Source organism: Lutra lutra, chromosome 4 (assembly GCF_902655055.1).
Source record: "Lutra lutra chromosome 4, mLutLut1.2, whole genome shotgun sequence".
Classification (NCBI taxonomy): Eukaryota; Metazoa; Chordata; class Mammalia; order Carnivora; family Mustelidae; genus Lutra; species Lutra lutra.
Window position 1 is genome coordinate 90,866,046 of NC_062281.1, and position 21,336 is coordinate 90,887,381.

At 37.9% G+C, this 21,336-nt stretch overlaps 1 protein-coding gene across 7 annotated transcripts in view; it reads right to left on the minus strand.

The window, feature by feature from the left end:
• The window catches only part of RPRD2 (regulation of nuclear pre-mRNA domain containing 2), a 101,516-nt gene that overhangs the window by 6,873 nt on the left and 73,307 nt on the right, over positions 1–21,336 (minus strand). For all 7 annotated transcript variants that reach the window (XM_047724663.1, XM_047724664.1, XM_047724662.1 and 4 more), the window contains 5 exons: positions 20,814–20,940; positions 18,660–18,835; positions 8,339–8,621; positions 6,713–6,973; positions 3,780–3,980 (listed from right to left, as the gene is read on the minus strand). In XM_047724663.1, coding sequence (XP_047580619.1) covers positions 3,780–3,980; positions 6,713–6,973; positions 8,339–8,621; positions 18,660–18,835; positions 20,814–20,940 — 1,048 coding nt within the window. The remainder of the gene's footprint in view (positions 1–3,779; positions 3,981–6,712; positions 6,974–8,338; positions 8,622–18,659; positions 18,836–20,813; positions 20,941–21,336) is intronic.

Here is a 21,336-nt window from a genome sequence, read left to right on the forward strand (position 1 = left end):
TATGAGGCCAAAGAGAATCCAGACCAAACAAGCAATGGCTAAATGTCATAGAAAATATTGGACCTACTTCTCAATATAAAGAAAGCAAATTACTGAAATGTTTCTACTGCAGTTATCAAACAAATCCAACATAGCACAATAAAAGGCAACAGGAAAGGGGAGATTTTAGTGTCAGAATCATTCACAGTTTAAACAAGACAAAGCAGGAGAAGAAAGGAGGCAAAATTATCCTTAAAATAACACTTTAAGCCAGTATTTCTTAACATTGGATCTGTGGTACTGTTCCTCTAAATGCAAATAGATATTCTGTCCAACTCTTCCTTTCCAGCCTCCACAACTGTTTCTAATAAGTTAATATACAGTGTTATTCTCAAGAGAGAGACAGTATATGCACATTGCTCAAATTTATTTCAACAGGGTAACTTTTTTCCAAGCGTCTCTTGCTAGGCTTTGGGGAAACAATGCTTTTAGATACCATTTTTGGTTGTAAAATGTAGCAGTAGTAAACATACAAACACACATACACACACCACAAAGAATTACAAAGCTGGACCACCTTATTGCTTGGAAAATTCAAGAATTATTCATTGACCCAGGCTGACATTGGTGAGATTCAAACCTACTCACTGACAGACAAAACCTCAGAAGCTCTGAGAAAGAATTCTTTGGGGCAAAGGCTGAAGTCCACCAAAGCAAACTGCTCCTGTAGAAAATTTTTTAGAAAAATACTTGACAAAGAGATAAATAGGAGTCCTATAAATTCAATGATATTTTGGAAAATTTACCCAATTTGCAGTTATAAATGAAAACTTTTTGTGCATACTTCACCCAAGTTTATAGCTTTTAATCACACATGAAAACAGTTCTTCCATAATGATAGGGTGAAAGAAAACAGTATTTCAGAGGATACTTTAATTATATGTTTCTTCAAAATTTCAATTTTAATCCAATATTTACTAAGAGACTTAAGCTCTGAAGAATTATGAGATCACTCCATCCTTAGAACATTTTTTTAAAAAGATTGATTTATTTATTTTAGAGAGTAGGTCAGGGAGAGGGAGACAGAAACTTAAGCAGACTCTGCACTGAGCGTGGAAGCTGGTGTGGGGCTTGATCTCACAATCCTGAGATCATAACCTTGAGACCACCAACCTTGATACAAAGAGGAAGATGCTTAACAGACTGCACCATCCAGGCACCCCCATCCTTGGAACATTTTTAATTGCCAACAGTTTCTATATAGTAAAGTGCATGATTTTTGTTATCCAATATTCACTAATATCTGAATAATACATATCATTTATTTCAATTATCCTCCTGAAAAATAAGTTCCACGTTTCATTTCCAAAAAGTTCTCTGGCTCTGTAACTTACCCCACTAACAGTCTGATTTAACTCTTAGTAGCCACTGTTCATACAAAAATCCTCAAGCACTAGAATGTGATATATGACATCATATGAATTTTAAAAGATATTTCAGCATATCTTTTAGATACTGTGGGATGAAATGACACTACTCAGATTTCTGGTAACTGGTGAGATGGTCTTCTACTACTAAGCGGCTAAATATTACTTTTCTTCAATCTTAACAGGCTATCCTCTATGGCCCTTTTGCCCACTGAAGTTGTTCTTTTATGTTGAAAACCTATCAATAATAGTTGTGGTGACACAATCAGAGACTCTAATAAGAGAATCCTTTTATAGTCTTTTAAAAATCAAGAATTCTACTCTCCATAAGGAAATGAAAGGTGATGAACTACTCCACAAAGGTTGTTTTCTGGGGTCTCCAGAAAAGCATTCTGTCAGAGCACACTTAGTTCTGCTCAAATTTTGCCTGATAAGAAAGTCCACAAGACATGGTACAATAATCAACTGAAAGAAAAAGCTGTAAATATTATTATACCCATCTATATAAGAGGCTAATAAAAACAAGTGAGTTAAACATTTTTACTAGAACTGCAGGATGGTGACAGAAGAGGGCCTAGAAGGTAGAAATCATAACCATGCTGATCCCTCAAACTAATTATCTCTAAAATCCTTACTATTAGATATGCTGTAGTAGATCATTAATCCTTTATTGCTGGTGCCAATATATGGTAACTGTGGGTTACTATTTGTTTTTTTTAAGATTTATTTATTTGAGAGAGACAGTGAAAGAGAGCATGAAAGGGGAGAAGGTCAGAGGGAGCAGACTCCCCATGGAGCAGGGAGCCCGATGCGGGACTCGATCCCAGGACTCTGGGATCATGACCTGAGCTGAAGGCAGTCGCTTAACCAACTGAGCCACCCAGGTGCCCTGTAGGTTACTATTTAATAGCATTTAAGTCTGTGTAACAAAAATCTCCTATATCTTATTGAAAGGCAAAGTTCACTATAATCTAGTCCTTGGCTGATCCACTTACAGAATAGTTTAGGAAATAAAATTAATAGAAACCTGTTGTGGTCTCTATTCATATAAAGCAGGGTTTCTCAACCTTAGCAATACCAGCATGTGGGGCTGGATTAGTCTCTGTCGTGGGGGCTGTGGTCTGCATTGCAGGATGTTTAACAGCATCTCTGGCCTCTGCCCACTAGATGCAGTGGCACTCCCACCCCCACCCCAGTTGTGACAAACAAAAACGCGCTCAGACATTGGCAAATGTCCCCTGGAGGCTGCTGGGTGAGAACCGCAGTTAAATTGCTGTATTGAAGATACTGCTCTAGTATTTGTAATTCATCGCATAATTATACTTAGGTGCCAAATAAAGCTTGTGCTGGTATCTGGAGGGTCTGAGAAGAGAGAACAGGTGAGCTTTATGAAAAAATGTTAGAAGCAGACAGTTTTAGACATAGAATAGGTAATTAGCAGAGCCGAACAGAGAGGTTCAAATAAGGTAGAGATTATAGGGAGGCAAACACAAAAAAGATGTGCTACACCTATATATGGAGGCCTCTCTAATACATTAGGACATAAAAACAAAAACTCATATCTCGTAAGATTTTTAAAAAATATTTTATTTAATATTTTTGAGAGAGAGAGAGAGATGGAGACAGAGCGCGCATGAGCAGGGGGAGTGGAAGGCAGAAGCAGAGGGAGAGGGAGCAACAGACTCCCCAATGAGCAGAGAGCCCGATGCGGGGCTCCATCCCAGGACCTTGGGATCATGCCCTGAGCTGAAGGCAGACGCTTAACTGACTAAGCCACCCAGCTGTCTCAGATTTTTTTTTTAAGGATTTATTTATTCGAGAAAGAAAGAGAAGAAGATGAGGAAAAGGCAGAGAGTGTCTTAAGCAGACACTGCACTAACTGCAGAGTTTGATTCAGGGCTTGATCTCACAGCCCCAAGATCACCTGAGCCAAAACCAAGAGTCAGACACTTAACAGACCGCACTCCCCAGGCGCCCCGTCTTGTAAGATTTTCGACAGTAGATTGACCTTTCTCACTATCTTTAGCTTTGGTTAACACTAAAAATGTAAACCTCAATATATACTATAAAAGCTGGAATGCAGCCCCTGAGGGTTGGAGGGGTCATGGTGTAGATGGACAAACATAGGACTCCAGTTAAAAAAAAACAACTGGCTTTTAGTCTCAGTTAATCACTGAATAGATAAATGTGCGACCTTAAGCAGATCACATCACCTCACTCTATGAATGGCAGCTTATAGATGATACATATAAAGAAGATACTAAATAACTGTACTATACATTCCATGGCTTTGGATTCTTCAGAAATGGAATCCAAGATCAGGCCAGAGGCAAACACTCACAATTCAAGTCCCTCTGGCATATGTTGGTTTACCTTGCAGTGCTGGGGCTGACTGTGTCTGGGTTTTGGAAAGAGCAGACAGAATGCTCTCTGGGGTGATCTCCACCTTTGAGAGGATATTTGCCAGAGGATTGTGAGATGTTGTTGGGGCAGGTGCAGGTGTTTTCAGGCCACTGCTGAGGTTGCTGGGACTTGTAGGAGTTCCTGGAGAAGGTCTTGATGCAGGACTGACCCCTGGTGGCAGAAAGTATAACTCAAGAAAATGCAATTCAAAATAATCATGAAATTCATAATCCTTCCCACTCAATCAGGAATGCTTCTGTGACAGATCCACAAATAGGACATATCATGGCTTGTACAAAGGAAAAACTGAAAATTAGATTAAAATCTGCTCCTGTCGACTTGGAACACCCCTAAAGTAAATAAGTATTAAGTTTTTTTCATATGTATTTGTCAGTTTTATTTTATTTTATTTTATTTTATTTTTTTTATTCATTTATTTGACAGAGAGAGATCACAAGCAGGCAGAGAGGCAGGCAGAGAGAGAGGAGGAAGCAGGCTCCCTGCTGAGCAGAGAGCCCGATGCGGGGCTCGATCCCAGGACCCTGAGATCATGACCTGAGCCGAAGGCAGCGGCTTAACCCACTGAGCCACCCAGGCGCCCCTATTTGTCAGTTTTAAAAGCCAGTAGAAAGAGATTTTGGGAACCTCTTTCTGTTTTTCTCTGCCAAGTGGAACCTATACCTCAGAGTCCTGTAGGTACTCAGTAAGTATTAATGGCTGATTATGATCAGAGCCACTACAACTGTGTAACCTGGCCACTGCATAACTCTATGTGATTAATATGTTGCTTTTAAAATGAGATTATATAAGCAACTTCCTTTACATCTTTAAATATATACATATTTTTAAATAGGCTCCACACTCAACATGAGGCTTGAACTCACGACCACAAAATCAAGAGCTGCACCCTCCAGGGACTGAGACAGCCAGGAGCCCCTACATCTTTATATTTTAAAACACTGGGTTAGTTTTTAATATATAAGAAAAAAGTATATAAAAATAAAATAATCTTTGAATGACCAAAAATATGAACAGCTATTTCACAAGGAAAACTAAATGATAAAGAAATGAAAAGGTTTCAACCATATCTTAATCAAAGAGATGTAAACTAAAACAAGTAACTTTTTTTTTTTTTTTTTTTTTGGGAGAGAGAGTTGGGGGCAAGAGAGGCAGAGGGAGGTGGAGAGAATCTTAAGCAGGCTTCACACCCAGCAGGGAGCCCAACACGGGGCCCTATCTTACAACCCGGAGATCTTGACCTGATCCAAAATCAAGAATCAGATGCTCAACCGAGTCAAACCAGGTGCCTTTTTGTTTTTTCAAGTAATCTCTACACCCAATATGGGGCTTGAACTCACAACCGTGAGATCAAGAGTTGCATGCTGGGACGTATGGGTGGCTCAGTCGGTTAAGCATCTGCCTTCAGCTCAGGTCAAGATCCTAGATGCTAGGATCGAGTCCCACCTCCTTGCCCATAAGGGAGCCTGCTTCTCTCTCTGCAGACCCCTCCAGCTGTTTGTGCTCTCTTTCTCTGACAAATAAGTAAATAAAAGTCTTTAAAAAAAAAAAAAAAAGAGCTGCATGTTTGGGACACCTGGCTGGCTGAGTCTGTGGAGCATATAACTCTTGATCTCAGAGTTGTGGGTTTGAGCCCCACGCTGGGTGTAGAGATTACACATTAAAAAAAGAGAGAGAGAGATGCATGCTCTACTGACAAGCAGGACAAATGGGAGAGGGAGAAGGAGACTTCCTGCGGAGCAAGGAGCCCAATGTGGGGCTCAATCCCAGGATCCTGGGATCATGACCTGAGCCAAAGGAAGGCGCTTAACAACTGACCCACTCAGGTGCCCCCCCAAATGACTTTTTAAGGCTGAATTTGACAAAGTATTAAAATAAGACAAAATAGTGTTGTAGAGGTTGAGGAACAATGGGAACTTTCATGTGCTTGGTACATAAAGTAGTACATTTTTTGTAATCATTTTAGTTTTAACATGAAAAGACTAAAAACCTACATATTGATTTTATTTGGTTTTATCTTTTAGAAAAATATATTTAAGTTTTTATAAATAAATAATTGGGATTTTCTTCAAAACAATCAAGATTGGGTAAGGCACAGCAAAAACAAGACTGGCCATGTGTTTCTACTGCTGAGGATGAGTGATGAGTACATGGAGATGCTCTACTTTTGTATATTTTCATTAAATTTCCATGAAGAGAAAAAAAAACCCTATATACTCAATCATTTTGGAAGGGCTGTGCATAAAGTTTAGCATCAAGGTTGTTCATTGTTCTTTATAATAGTGAAAAACTGGAAATATACCAGATGCCTAGTAATAAAGGCTTAGATAAATAAATTCATTATAAATATAGTGAAGTATAAATATCCTTCAATTATTGAAAGAAAAATTATTATAAATATTTAATCTACCAAAACATTCTCTCAAACACACAAATACACACATATAAGGTTAAACACAAGTGGTGTCCTTTGGGGTGGCAGGACTGGAGATACTTATTTTATTCTCTTATTTTCTAATTTTTCTATAATGACCATGTACTGTTTTTTTGTAGTTGTTGTTTTTGTTTTTTGATTTAAAAAATTACTTTTAGGGGCACCTGGGTGGCTCAGTCTTTAAGTGTCTGTCTTTTGCTCAGGTCGTGATCCCAGGGTTCTGGGATTGAGCCCCGAATCGGGCTCCCTCCTCAGTGGGGAGCCTGCTTCTCCCTCTCCCTCTGCCTGCTGCTGCCCCTGCTTGTGCTCTCTCGCTGTCAAATGAATAAATAAAATCTTAAGGAAAAAAATTACTTTTAATATAAGAAAAAAAAATCAACAAAAAACCAGACTGATGGCTCAATTAGAAAGATGAAAATAAGCTTTTTATTCTCTTATGGGACTTACTTACCAGTATTCTTCATGACTGATGTTAGGCTGCTAAGGATAGAACTGATCTTTGCCAGATCCACATTAGCCAGGTTTGGCAAAGCCAACGCTGGAGAAGGGGACAGGAGAGAAGTATTCACAGGCTTTGGAAGAGGTGGGGTTGCTGTCATGGTAACAGGCACTGGGGTACATGAAGAGGCCTTTGAGATACTTTCTGTTGGCTTTGTAGACATAGAAGTAGATACAGCTGACTTCTCCACAGGTTTTTCCTTCCTGTCCTCTACTGTTTAAAGAAAAGAGGTGATACTGCATTACTGCTTTCCACACTCTGCTTCCAGTATGAAACATGTCCTAATAGTTCCTGATCTGGAGGTATAAAGCACTAAGCTTTAGAGAAAAATCATTCACTTTATGATTTTTAAATAAGTCATACTCTTTATGTTCCTTCTGACCTTCAATGCCTGCTTAAAATAAATTTCCCAAATTCATGTTTTGTCTTTTCAAAGATGTCTTTGCATTTTTTTTTAGTATTTGTGTATTAAATTTGTACATTTCTGGGATAATTTCATTATTTGGTACATATTTATGTTCTTTCAGTCATGATATTTATAGTTATGAATTATCCCTGTCCTTTCCTTTCCATTAACCTGAAAGCTTTCTAAGACACAGAAACTCTGTACATACTTTCTTGTATTTTTTGACTTCCTAAAATTGGCCTAACTGGTGGATACAACTGTAGACACTAACATGAAACTGCAATAAATGGGCTTTACAATATATTCCTTCTAATACTTCAAAGGGTATGTACTATATACTTCATATATATATGAAGAATGCATTAAATTCAACAGAAGGCCAACTGCCTAAGAAGAATAATTATAAAAGCTGGGGGTGTCACAGAAACAATGCACTGATCCAGGTTAAGTTTGTGTGTTTGTGTATGTACATGTGTATGTATGTATGTATGTATCTATGTATGTAATTTCTACACCCATTGTGGGACACAAACTCCCAACTCTGAGATCAAGAGCCACATGTTCTACCCACTGAGCCAGACAGGGGCCGCCAGGTTAATTTTGAAAGCATAGTTAACAAACTGTGGCTTTGGAATCTTGAAGGTCAAGAGTGACAGATGTAAGGTATTCCAGTGTAAGTGCCTCTCCCTCTAGAACAGTGCTGTTCAATAGAAATGCAACTTAAGCCACACGTATAAATTTAAATTTTCTAGTGGCCACATTCAAGAAAGTAGAAACAGATAAAATTATGTATTTTATCTATTTCCCAAATATTTTCATTTCAATATGTTATAAATACAAAAATAATTGAGATATTTTTATGTTTTGTGGGTACTAAGTTTCTAGAATCCATCGTGTATTTTTTAAGTAGAGCACATCTCGAGTTGGAAAAGCCACATTTCCAATGCTCAATAGTCACATGTAGCTAGTGGCTACCTCACTGAATGGACCAAATCTTAAGGGATGATTCTTAGCCCGTGTGGCTTACCAAATCCTGAACCAGGATAATAATACATGCTGTTCTAATCTTATAAGGATTAAGCTATCTTTTAATACCAGCCTATGATAGATTCATTGGTGGGAAAGCAAAATAGGTAAGGAACAAGTTGCCTATTAACCCCATAAAGACATACCAATGATTTTTGACCCATCATCTTCCACATCTGAGAGTTCCATGTCTTCTACATCACGATTATCTGTCACAGGCTCAGGTGTGGCAGATTTCTCACTCTCCATGGCTGGTGATTGGGATTCCTCACCTCCCATTCCCTGAAAAGGAGACTCAGAACCAGTTGGAGAAGGAGCATCCATGCTTGGGGAAGGGACTGGTGATTCTTCAGGATCAGGAAGGGTTGACTTCAATTGATCCAGCTTTTTCTTTAAATTGTTCACTCGATTAGCGAAGGTTTTATATGCCTAAAAGAGGAAAAGAAGAGTTATTCTTCTGAGAAAAGGAACAAGAAGTTACCATTTTGACTTTGACCAGATTCCCTCATTATTATTAACTATATCCCTGGTACAAAACAACAACAATAAAAAATCACCCGTCAAGCCTGGAACAGTTTCCAATCTCTGCTTTTTATTTATTTATTTATTTATTTTTAAAAAAAGATTATTTATTTATTTATTTGACAGACAGAGATCACAAGTAGGCAGAGAGGTGGACAGAGAGAGAGGAGGAAGCAGGCTCCCTGCTGAGCAGAGAGCCCGATGTGGGGCTCGATCCCAGGACCCTGGGATCATGACCTGAGCCGAAGGCAGAGGCTTTAACCACTGAGCCACCCAGGCGCCCCAAATCTCTGCTTTTTATATTCCCTAAATGAATATTACCATCCATGCAGTTGCCCAAGTTATCTGTACTTAATCCTCTTTTGCTCTCTTCTACCAATCTAACTGACCCAATATTTACTGAGGGCTTAAATGTGCTGGCCAATCTTCTAGGTACTGGAGATATGACAATAACTAAGAAGACAGACAAAAATGAAATCCATAAATAAAGTTTAGCATATGAAATCAAATACTATGGATTTTTTAAAGAAATAAACTTGATTTTAGAACAGTTTTATGTATAAAAAATTACTGTGAAGATTATACAGAGTTCCTAATTATCCCTTTTATTAACCTCAAACATTAGTATGATACATTTGTCACAATTAATGAGCAAATTTTGATAATTATTATTAACTGAAGTCCACATACTTAAGGCAGACTTCTTCAGTTTTTATTTAATGTCCTTTTTTTTTTTTTTAAAGATTTTATTTATTTATTTGACAGACAGAGATCACAAGTAGGCAGAGAGGCAGGCAGAGAGAGGAGGAAGCAGGCCCCCCGCCGAGCAGAGAGCCTGATGTGGGGCTCGATCCCAGGACCCCAGGATCATGGGGGTTTTTTTTGTTTTGTTTTGTTTTTTAAGATTTTATTTATTTATAATGTCCTTTTTTTATTCCAGGATCCCACGTGGGAAAAACCACAGTACATTTATTTATTTATTTATTTTAAAAAAGATTTTATTTATCTATTTGATAGGCAGAGATCACAAGTAGGCAGAGAGGCAGGCAGAGAGAGAGAGGAAGGGAAACAGGCTCCCTGTCGAGCAGAAAGCCTGATGCGGGGCTCGATCCCAAGACCCAGGATCATGACCGGAGCCGAAGGCAGAGGCTTTAACCCACTGAGCCACCCAGGCACCCCAACCACAGTACATTTAATAGTCATGTCTTCTTAGGCCCCTCTTATTTGTGAGGTGGTTAGATTTTCCTTGTTTTTCATGACCTTGATGGTACCAGTCAGGTATTTTATAGACTGTCCCTCAAATATGAGATTTGCCTGATGTTTTTCTCATGATCAGACTGGGGTTAAAGGTGCTTAGGAGGAAGACCATGGATGTAAAGCACTATTATCATCATGTCACATCAAGGGTACACATAATCAATATGACATGCCATTGCTGATGCTAGCCTTCATCATTCAGCTTAAATCCTATTGATCTGATTTTAATGTTCATGCCTTAAAACAGTGTGTTTTTTTCTTTTGGTTAAGAGTCTTGGATCATTAGATTGCAAAATCATTTTGGGTGTTTGGGTGGTCAAACAAGAAACATTTTAAAAAAGGAATGGGACAGAAAAGAATATACTAGAGTTGAGCTTTTGCTTCTGGATATACCTGAGTAGCTTGCAGTAGAACAATGCTCCCACCAAGAACAACTAGGAAAGCCAGATATATACACATACATACTTGAACACACACGCACCCATGCACACATGTTTCAGTGTGGTAGGAGTGCTGAGGCAACCAAAACTTAAGAGGCAAGTCCTACACCAGGGGGAAACCATAAGGAAAGAAAGCTAAGCTGACATTCTGCAGTTGCCTTTTTTCTCAGGATTCTGCTGACTTGGGAGAGCCAGGTAAGAATTTGATAATTCAGGTAAAAGGACAAGGCAGAGGGCCACTACTACATATGAAGAAAAAGCACAGCTTTTTAACAGTCTTGCTGGTCTACAGAGATAGAAATTAGAGATTCGAAAGGCCAAGATTCTGGTGAAACAGGCTCAACCACATGTTATTTTAGCTCTTCAAGATATTTCCTGAATTCTGAAGAAGAGGGAATTAAGAAGCCAAGCAGGAAGCTTCTGAAAAGAGTAGTTTAACACAGGCTTAGGTGTTAAGGAGACAAGAATTAGACTTCAAATCATTCAGGGGAAGAGGGCCCTAGTGATCACTCCAGCCTCTCAGTGGGAAAACTCTACGCCCTAGAAGCTGGGAAGAACCAGAGGGAGACAGAGTCATGCCCAAACTGCAAATCAGCCCAAGTCAGTTCAGTTTAACCTCTGATTAACATGATCAACTCTCATAATATCTGCAAACCCTAGCAAGGGAAAGGGTTTATTCTGGGTATAGGAAGAGAAATCATCCAGAGATTCTATAAACAATTTCATACACAATGTTGGCACTCAGTACAAAAATTAGCCAGCATGCCAAGAAATAGGACCAACTGACCTAAAAGAAAAAAGACATTAGAAACAGACTTATAACAAGTGAAGCCAGTATTGGAATTATCTGACAAAACCCAAACAGTTATGTTTCACATGTTCAAGAAAAGAGAGAAAAATCCCTTCATGAACACTCTGGTACAACATCCATTAGATGAAGCTAAAAATAAAGACTTGGTAGCCTAGAGTAAGATGGAGCCAAAATGGGTTGAGGAAAATATGAGGAAGGCATTGCATGGGATGCTGAAGTAAGATATGAGAAAGCCCAGAGGTGGATAAGGAGGGATGGATGTGATGGTTATCTGCCTACACAGAGGATTTTTTTTTTTTTTTAAGATTTTATTTATTTATTTGAGAGAGAGAGAGTGTGTGAGCATGAGCAGAGGGGAGGGATGGAGGGAGAGGGAGAAGCACACTCCCTGCTGGGGAGGGAGCCCAATGCAGGGCTTGATCCCAGAACCCTGAGATCATGACCTGAGCCGAAGGCAGATAGATGCTTAACTGACTGAGCCACCCAGGTTCCCCTACACACAGGGATTGATCAAGTAAGTAACTGTATTGAAAATAAGGGGGACAAGGTTTTGCACTGTTAAAAAAAGCAATTACAAACAGGAAAGCGGAGAAAACCAGAATGAATACTGCGGTGTTGGATTAGGAATGGAGAGAACATATAGACAGACAAAGAAATTAATATAGATGTACGTGTGTGTACAGACAGGATAAGTATGTAAACATACATCTATTTCCTAGCTCTGTACACTGATAGGGTTTAGCAGCTGTGATATCCCGACATCAATGAGTACACCTAATACTCAGATGGTTTCTTTTTTTTTCTTTTTAAAGATTTTAATTATTTCTTTGAGAGAGAGAGAGAGACAGCAAGAGAGAGCACAAGTGGGGAAGAGGCAGAAGGAGAAGCAGGACTTCCCACTGAGCAGGGAGCCTGGTGTGGGGCTTTATCCCAGGACCCTGAGATCATGACCTGAGCCGAAGGCAGACATTTAATAGACTTAGCCACCCAGGTGTCCCATTCAGATGGTTTCTAAATGATTTTTCACTAAAAGGAACTCAAGCTCCTTGGAGAAATGACTGACTCGAGGGCCAGGCAGAACAGTGCAAGATGAGATGGAACACCTTATTCCAGAAGTAACAAAATGCTCTGAAAATGATGGGGACTTGTAAAAGAACCCAGAAAGCAGCCTGAAAAGAGATCCCACTGGCCAAATCTGGGACAATTTGAGCATCACAATAATTACTGGTAGTAATTAATTAAAACAAAGAATAAAAAGACTCTATGGGTCCATACTTATTTAAATAAATGAATAAATTGAAAGTTTTATGATGAATAAGTTATTTACAATGTTTCAAAAAACCTCCCCGGAAAACACTTACTAATTACTCTATTACCTTCTTAGGTTTGTGGTAATAAAGTACCACAACTTGGGAGGCTTAAAAACAACAGAAATGTATTATCTCCTAATTCTGGTGGCTAGAAGTCTAAAATCAAGGTGTCAGCAGGGCTATCCTTCTTTGTCTTTTCCTCACTTTGGTGGTAGCCATCAACCCTTTGTGTTCCTTGGCTTGTAGCCACATCAATAAAATATCTGTTTTGGTTGTCACATGATGTTCTCCCTGTGTGTCTGTCTGTATCCAAATTTCCCTCTTCTTATAATGACGTAAGTTATATTGTATAAGGCTCACCCTAATGACCTTAGCTTAATTTGATTACATCTGCGAAGACCCTATTTCCAAGTAAGGCCACATTCATGTGTACCAGGAATTGGGACTCCAACATCTTTTTGGGATACACAATTCAATCCATAGTAATTACCAAGTGAAAACTTTTCAATGGACAAGGCTGGAAGATACTACATCTATAAGATATCAAAAGGAATAGAACAGGTAGTGGAAGACATCAAACTTGTGTGATAAATGAAAAAATGGAAAGAGAAGAATACAATCAATTCTGTAATAACCCTACTAAAGACACATAACCTAAATCTGATCACAAAAATCATCACCTAAGGGGCGCCTGGGTGGCTCAGTGGGTTAAAGCCTCTGCCTTTGGCTCAGGTCATGATCCCAGGGTCCTGGGATCGAGCCCCACATCGGGCTCTCTGCTCAGCAGGGAGCCTGCTTCCTCCTCTCTCTCTGTCTGCCTCTCTGCCTACTTGTGATCTCTGTCTGTCAAATAAATAAATAAAATCTTTAAAAAAAAATTCATGAAAAAAAAATCATCACATAAATCCAAACTGGGGGACACTGAACAAAATATTTTGATTTATAATCTTTTTTTTTCCTTATAATCTTTAAACATATTTAAAATATGAAAATCAAGGAAAAGACTGAGGAATTGTTTTAGATCCAAGGAAAATAAATAGAAATGCAATAAATGGAACCTGTTATTCTGGACAGAACCTTCTGCTATAAAAACTGGTCAATCAGAATAGGGTTTAAGTGTTATATAATAATAGTACACAAATGTATGAATTATTTTTTGATTAAATGGCTATACTTTATGGTTATGAAGGAAAATATAAACAGTCTGGCAGAAAAACACATATGAAAATATTTGGGGGTGATAGGACATCACCAATTTATTTTCAAATGATTCAGGAAAAAAAATGTCTTCATAATGTAATTATGGTGTTTAAAAGTTTGAGAATGTGTCAAAATTTTAAAAAGAATGAAAAGCTGAAAGACAGGAAAGATGAAAAAAAAAGATCAACAGAATTTTACTAGAAAATAAAATTCTTTGTAAAAAGAAATCAGGGGAAGGGAGGGGGAAAAATCAAATGGTGATTCTAGAACTGAAAAATAAGCAAATTAAATTGGTGGGTTTAACAACAGATAAGATTCAGCAGAAGAGAGAATTAATGAATTAGAAGACTGGTTAATAGAAAATATCTAGAAGGAAGCACTGAGAGAAAAAGGATGGAAAATACAAAAAGGAACATAAAAAGGAACTTAGTGATGAGATCTAATATATGTTTTTAATAGAGTTCCAGGAGAGGAGAGAGAATGGAAAAGAAATAAAACCTGAACAGATAAAAGCTGAAAATTTTCCAAAATTTGTGAAAAACATCAAGCAATTTGTTATGGGGTGTGACCCTCCAGAGTCATAGGTCCAAGTCCTAACCCTATATAACTCAGAATGTGACAAGGTTTTACAGAGGTAATCAAGTTAAAATGAGGTCATTAGGGTGGGCCCTGAGCCAAAATGACTGGTATCCTTAGAGAAAGGGGAAATCTGGACACAGACACACACTGAGAAAAGACAATGTGAAGAGATATTGAAAATGGCCACCACAAGTCAAACTATGAAGCCGGGAACAGAACCTTCCCTCACAACCCTCAGAAAGTATAAAGCACGCGGGGATGCCTGGGAGGCTCAGTCAGTTAGGTATTTGACTTTAGCTCAGTCACAATCTTGAGGTCCTGGGACTGAGCCCCCCATTGGGCTCCTGGCTCAGCAGGAAATCTGCTTGTCCCTCTCCCTCTGCCCCTCCCCCAACTCATGCATGTCCTCTCTCTTTTTCTCAAATAAATAAAATCTTAAAAAAAGTCAACCATGCTATCACTTTGATCTCAGATTTCTGGCTTGTAGAATTATGAGGGAGACAACAAATTAATGTTTAAACCACCCAGTCTGAGAAACTTTGTTACAGCAGCCCCAGTAAACTAATACATCATTGATTCAAAAAGTTCTATAAACCCCAAACCAGATATGAAGAAGACCATGTTAGACACATCGCTGTGTAACTACCGAAAACCAGACAGAGAAGCACACCAGCTCAGCAGAAGAAAGAATATTTGAACTTGAAAATTGGTAAGTATAAATTAGCCAAAAATTAGTCCAAAGGGAAAAAAGAATGAATAAAACAGCAGAAATCTAAGACCACATGGGATATGTAACTAAAATCCTCAAAGGAGAAGAGAGAGAATGGAAGAGAAGAAATATTTTAAAAGATAATGGTAAATATTTCCCAAAATTAATTAAAGATACCAGACCACAGATCCAAAATGCTCAGTGAACCCCCAAGCAGGATAACTACAAAGAATACATCTAGGCACAGTTAACTTCTCATTATAAGGGAAGCCAGAAAGATTGACACTTTTTAGGTAATAAAAGAAAAAAAATTTCTTTTAAAGATTTTATTTAGTTATTTGACACAGAGAGACAGAGTGAGTGAGCACACAAGCAGGAGTGAGTGAGTGGCAGGCAGAAGGAGAGGGAGAACCAGGCTCCCCACTGAGCAGGAAGCCCGATACAGGACTTAATCCTAGGACCCTGGGATCATGACCTGGGCTGAAAGAAAAAACTTAGCTGACTAAGCCACCCACCCATTCTCCATCCTGTTCTCCTGATTCTAAAATGTAAACCTGATCATATCATTAGCAAAATTAAAATCCTACAACTGCTTCCCACTGCTTTCAGGGTAAAATTCCAAGACCAATTCTAGCGAACACAAACCTTCCAGAACCTTGTTCCTAAGTAACACTCCAGTTCTATTTACCACCTTCCACATACATGCCCAGCAATGAGAAATTACTCTCAGGTCCACCAATTTTGCCATACTCACGTTTGCATGCTTTCAACTATGCTCTTCAGAGAATATGGGCTTTTCATTTAGCTAATTACTGCAATTTCAGAGTTTAGGTCCTTTGAGAGATTTTTCTCTGTACCTTCCATCCCCACTTTAACTTTAGTTAAAGCACCTATTAAATCCATTCAAATAGCTTCCTACAGTTACCTCTATTATAGCACGTGTCATACAGAACTTCAATTATGTGTACTCAACAAATGCTTGCTGAATAAACCTCTCCCAGCCATTTGAAGATCCTCTAAAGTAGACTAAATGATTTCCTACATAAGATCACAGGTCAGTATTAAAAAATTATTAAATGGTCCTTTGGGTCAAAATGGTAAACTGACCACTCCTATTCACTATCTCTCCCTCCTGGGACTCCTATAAAGTGAATAGTAAAAAACAACAACAAACAAACAAAGGTATAAACAATTAACCAGAAGTATACCTGGAAAAAACATTTCTACAAAATTTAGAAGACAAAAAGAGAACAAAAGAGTAATAAAGAAGGGATAAGGCAGTGGGGAAAAAAATGAGGTTGGGGTATGCAGAAGGGGAGAAGTATCTTGGAAAGGAGCCGACTGCTGATCTGACTTGCAGAATCCCTGAGCAGTTTTCATCTAGGGCATGATGACTACAGAAGGGTGGAGTGAGTAGAGGGTTTGAAATCAATATAATTAATTAAAAGTGTGACTACCAAATACTCAACACCACCTCCCTTGCAATCTCCACACTTGGTCGCCAAGGTACTATTCCTTGGGCAAAAAAATGTGACTTCTCTAAAAAGTTAAAATATTTTGGCAAAAGACTCCAGCCTTCTAACACTTAGCACTCCTCCTGCCCTGAACAGCCAGTTCCTCACCTACATAGACTTTACTAAACCTGAGAGTAAATAATCCCTATCTATGTACCAGGAATGTCTCAATTTTTTCATACCTCATTCTTAAATATGAATGGACAGAGATACCAACTGATTTTTGATGAAAGCCTTTTTCATAAGAGAAAGACCAAGAAAACTAGAGAGGGAAAAAAACTCAAGATCTTTCAGAAAACAGAACAAAAAGATCAAGATTGAGAAAATAGAAGAGAAAGAAATTATTCCACAACTGAAGAACACCAATCTTTAGACTGAAAGAGCCCTCCAAGTAACCCATAAGGAATGAAAAATAAAACCTCGTATGTTGATACATCATTGTAAAAATTACAGGACATTATGGATGAAGTCCATAAAAGTTCCCAGGCAGAAAAAAAAAAGTTCCTACAAATGATCTTGCAAAGACTTCACATCAAAAACACTAAATACAAGAAGTAATGCCTTTTAAGCTGTAAGGGAAAATGATTTTCAACCAAACTATGAAAGTAAATGTGAAAACAGTATAAAGATATTTTGAGATCTAAGGACTCAGAAAATTCACATCTCATAAGCCCCTTATTTTTGGAAATTAACCAAGGATATGCTCCACCAAAACATGAGAGAAAACCAAAAAAAGAAGATAAAGAAATCTGTAAAACAGAGTGCTCAATTCAGAGTATCAGTAAAAGGGAGTCCTAGAATGAGATCCAGACATTTCAAACTGGAGCAGAAGATTGAAAGTTCAGCTAGGGAGGTTTCTGGGGAAAATGTGATTTCAGATATTCGACATGACAGAGAATTTAGAAAGTAAAAAAAAAAGGCTATGAGAAAGCAAACAATCTAAAAAAATTTTAGGAAAAAAACAAAAAGTCTCTAATATTACCATACCTACTAGATCATATGGTGAACAATGTTTACAGAGCTTTACTATAATCTTTGTTTATTAACTTTCAACCTTTAGAGCAAGGAAGTAACATTTAATTGATTACAGAGTAGAATATAAATATTCTCCACCTTGACAAAGTGAAAGTACAGTTTACTGAAGATGGGAAACTGAAGGGATAAATGAGAACTAATGGGAAAGGAGAGGGATGTTAATAACCTCATTCTACATAGTGAAGAGTCTAGAGTTAGCGGTCAAAAAATATTGAATACAGTACTACCATGTATGAAGATGATCAACAGATTTAAAACAGTTAAATAATGTTTTGGAAGGAGGAGGAAGGGAGTGGAGTATAAGTTAAAACCTCATATGTCATACCAAGAAGTTAGTAGATATTTCTTAAATAGGATAAATCAAGAAGGAACAATATAAGCATATTATTCAGAAAACATGGAAGGCAAAAGCCCCCCCACCCCAAAAAGACCTTAAATGAGTTAAAAGGGATTGCGTCTAGGAAGTGGGACTGGTGGGATCTACTGTCATCTACTTTTATGACCATACACAGAGATTAAAGCTATTAAAAAAAAAATTTTCAAGGCGCCTGGGAAGCTCAGTCACATAAGTGTCCTGCTTAAGATTCTCTCTCTCTCTCTCTCTTTCTTCCCCTGCCCCCCCCACCCAGTTTCTCCTCTGTAAAAATAAACAAATAAATAAAAATATAAAAACTTCAGTATAACACAGGCAGTTTCTTTCAGAGGCCACTAGTAACAGAATTTTCATAACAGAATGTTTCCATCTAGTTTTCTGGTAAAACAATAAAGTATGTATACTTCTGCCCAATTTTTAAATCCTGTAACAGTAACTAGGCACATGCCCTTTGAAATGCTAAGACATAAAGCTTTAGTAAAGCTTAATGGTCAGGGTATCTGTGAGCTTTAGTGTCAAAAAAAGCCAGGTCTTAATTTAGACTCCTCCACTTGCTGGCTCTATTAACTTATACAAGGCTACTGACCTTCTTCAAAACTAATTTCATCCATGCACTGGAGGTAATAATGTTTACCCTCATAGAGTTAGAGAACTCATATAAACAGTCACTGATTTACAGTAAGCAATCAATATAAGACAGCTTTAATTATTACTTACATTGGCCACCACTTTTACTTCTTTGTACTGTGCTTCATAGAAAATTCCAGCATTTTCCAGTGCTTCTGTTAATGAGGGCCCATTTTTCACCTGCTTATCTAATCCATTCACAAATTCCTCCAGTTTGGAACTTGCCTCTTCAAATTCTTTGGAGAACTTCTTTCCACCTGTCTTATCTAAAATAACAGAAGTACTCATTTTAGGATAAAACAGAAAATATAAAAAATTCAATCTTTTGAGGAAAACCCCTTTTACATAATCTATGAACCTGTTCTTGCTGCCTTAGTATCACCTTAAAGGAGATTCTCCAAGTCACAAAATTCACAAAACAGATTATTAAGACAATTCATGTGAATGTGCTAGAATGTAGTCAAGAGTGTATCATGAGGACACGTATAATTAAAGTAAACAAAAGAAAGTTCAACTAAAAGAAACTCTGTTGATTGCTTCTCTTCACAAACTGGATGCTGAGCTGCTAATTAGAAGTAACAGGATGAGGCTCAATTCTTTTCACTTAGATTCACTACAGAATGTGAGAAAATGGAGGTTCAGAAAAGTAAAAGTGACCTCTGTGTGTATCATATGAAAAATTCTTCTTTCCTATCTGAAGAAGATCCCTAATAAGAGTACAAACCATCAATTGTTTTCTTCAGCAACTGTGATATTACAAACTGTTACTTACTCTTCTTCTTTTTTTTTTTTTTTAAGATTTTATTTATTTATTTGAGAGAGAGACAGTGAGAGAGAGCATGAGTGAGGAGAAGGTCAGAGGGAGAAGCAGACTGCCCGTGGAGCTGGGAGCCCGATGCGGGACTCGATCCCGGGACTCCGGGATCATGACCTGAGCCGAAGGCAGTTGTCCAACCGAGCCACCCAGGTGTCCTGTTACTTACTCTTCTAAGTATACATCTTTCCCAGTGACTACTGGAATACAGCTTCAGATATGGGTACAGATTTTGGCTTTGCTAAAATTTTTATCAGCTGTGTAACTTGCTTGGTAAGCTACCCATCTCCTTATGAAGTCTCAATTTCTCATGTACAAAATGCAGGTTTTTAACAAGCTGGGTTGTTGTGAGGATTAAATTAGGTAACAATGGTTAAATTTAAAGTACAGTGCAAGAACAAAACAGGTGCCCAAATGAATGCTGAAAGCCATTTAGTCATGATTTCAAAAATATTTATCAAATGCCTATTATGTAGCAGGCATTGCTCTAGGTGCTAGGATACAACAATAAACAAATAAGGATAATTTCTACCTTCATGAGATTTACATTCTAACAATTTATTAATATAATTATTATTTTTAATTTATAATCTAAGGAAAAGAGAGCAACTAGTAGATTTTATGGGGCATTACAGTGACCTTATTAAAGAACATAACCAAACCACATTATCACACATGTGAAATACATTGTCTATATATATCCCAATATATCAAGAAAGCACTAGAAATGAGGAAAAGGACAGAATTTAATTACATTTTAGATTTTTTAATTATTTTTTTTCTCCTTCATTGAGATACAATCAACATATAACACTGTGTAAGTTTAAGATATGCAATGTGAAAGACAAGAATTTACTTATGAAACTCTTTTTCTAACATTTTATTTATTTACTTGACAGAGAGACAGACAGACACAGTGAGAGAGGGAACACAAGCAGGGGGAGTGAGAGAGGGAGAAGCAGGCTTCCCGCCAAGTGGGGAGCCCCATGTGGGGCTTGATCCCAGCATCCTGGAATCATGACCTGAGCCAAAAGGCCCCAGAGAACCGTAGGTTTTAGAAAACAGTTGTGGCACTTCTGGTCTTCCAAGTGGTGATTTCATGCATATAAACTTCATGGGGTGCCTGGGTGGCTCAGTCATTAAGTGTCTGCCTTCAGCTCAGGTCGTGATCCCAGGGTCCTGAGATCAGGCCCCATGTCAGTCTCCCTGCTTGGTGGGAAACCTGCTTCTCCCTCTCCTAATCCCCGTTTGTTTTCCGTCTCTCGCTGTCTCTTACTCTCTGTCAAATATATGAATAAAATATTTAAAAATAAATAAATAAATATAAATAAAACCTAAGGTTCTCTTTATGGGAGAAGCCAGTCTGATGACTTAAAAATGACAGACCTGGGAAAAAAATCTGAGTTACTCTATTTAAAAAGAAGTATTACCTTTTAAACATTTCAGAGTTTCTGTGCTGCACACATCCACCCTCATGGTTGACAGCTGTTTTTCCTTCAATTCTATCTGATCTTCTGAGCGCTTGTACAACAACAGCTCTTCAATGAGGGCCTGGGACTGAACACAGACCAGAGTCACATTTTATTTATGAAATCATTCACTTACTCTCCCTTCCCCCTGTTAACATAAAACATGTCTAAAATCTAATAACAGTAATAAGAAAGAAACCTTTTGCAATTCTTTGTAATCGGGGATATAACTATCAATTTTTATGCCGAAACTGTACTTTTAGTTACATACTTTAAAATGTCCTTTCCTTAGTTAGTCAAAGCTAATGAAACATATAAGGTTAAGACTAAGACAAAGGTCCACTTATTCTTCAAAATTTTAATTAGATAAATATAATCTTATTACGTTAACTGTAAGCAAATACTAATTTAGTAGAGCTTCACAGTAGAATGAACCCCTTGTTGGGGGGGAGGTTTCAATACAGAACTTGGCTGGTAACCTTCT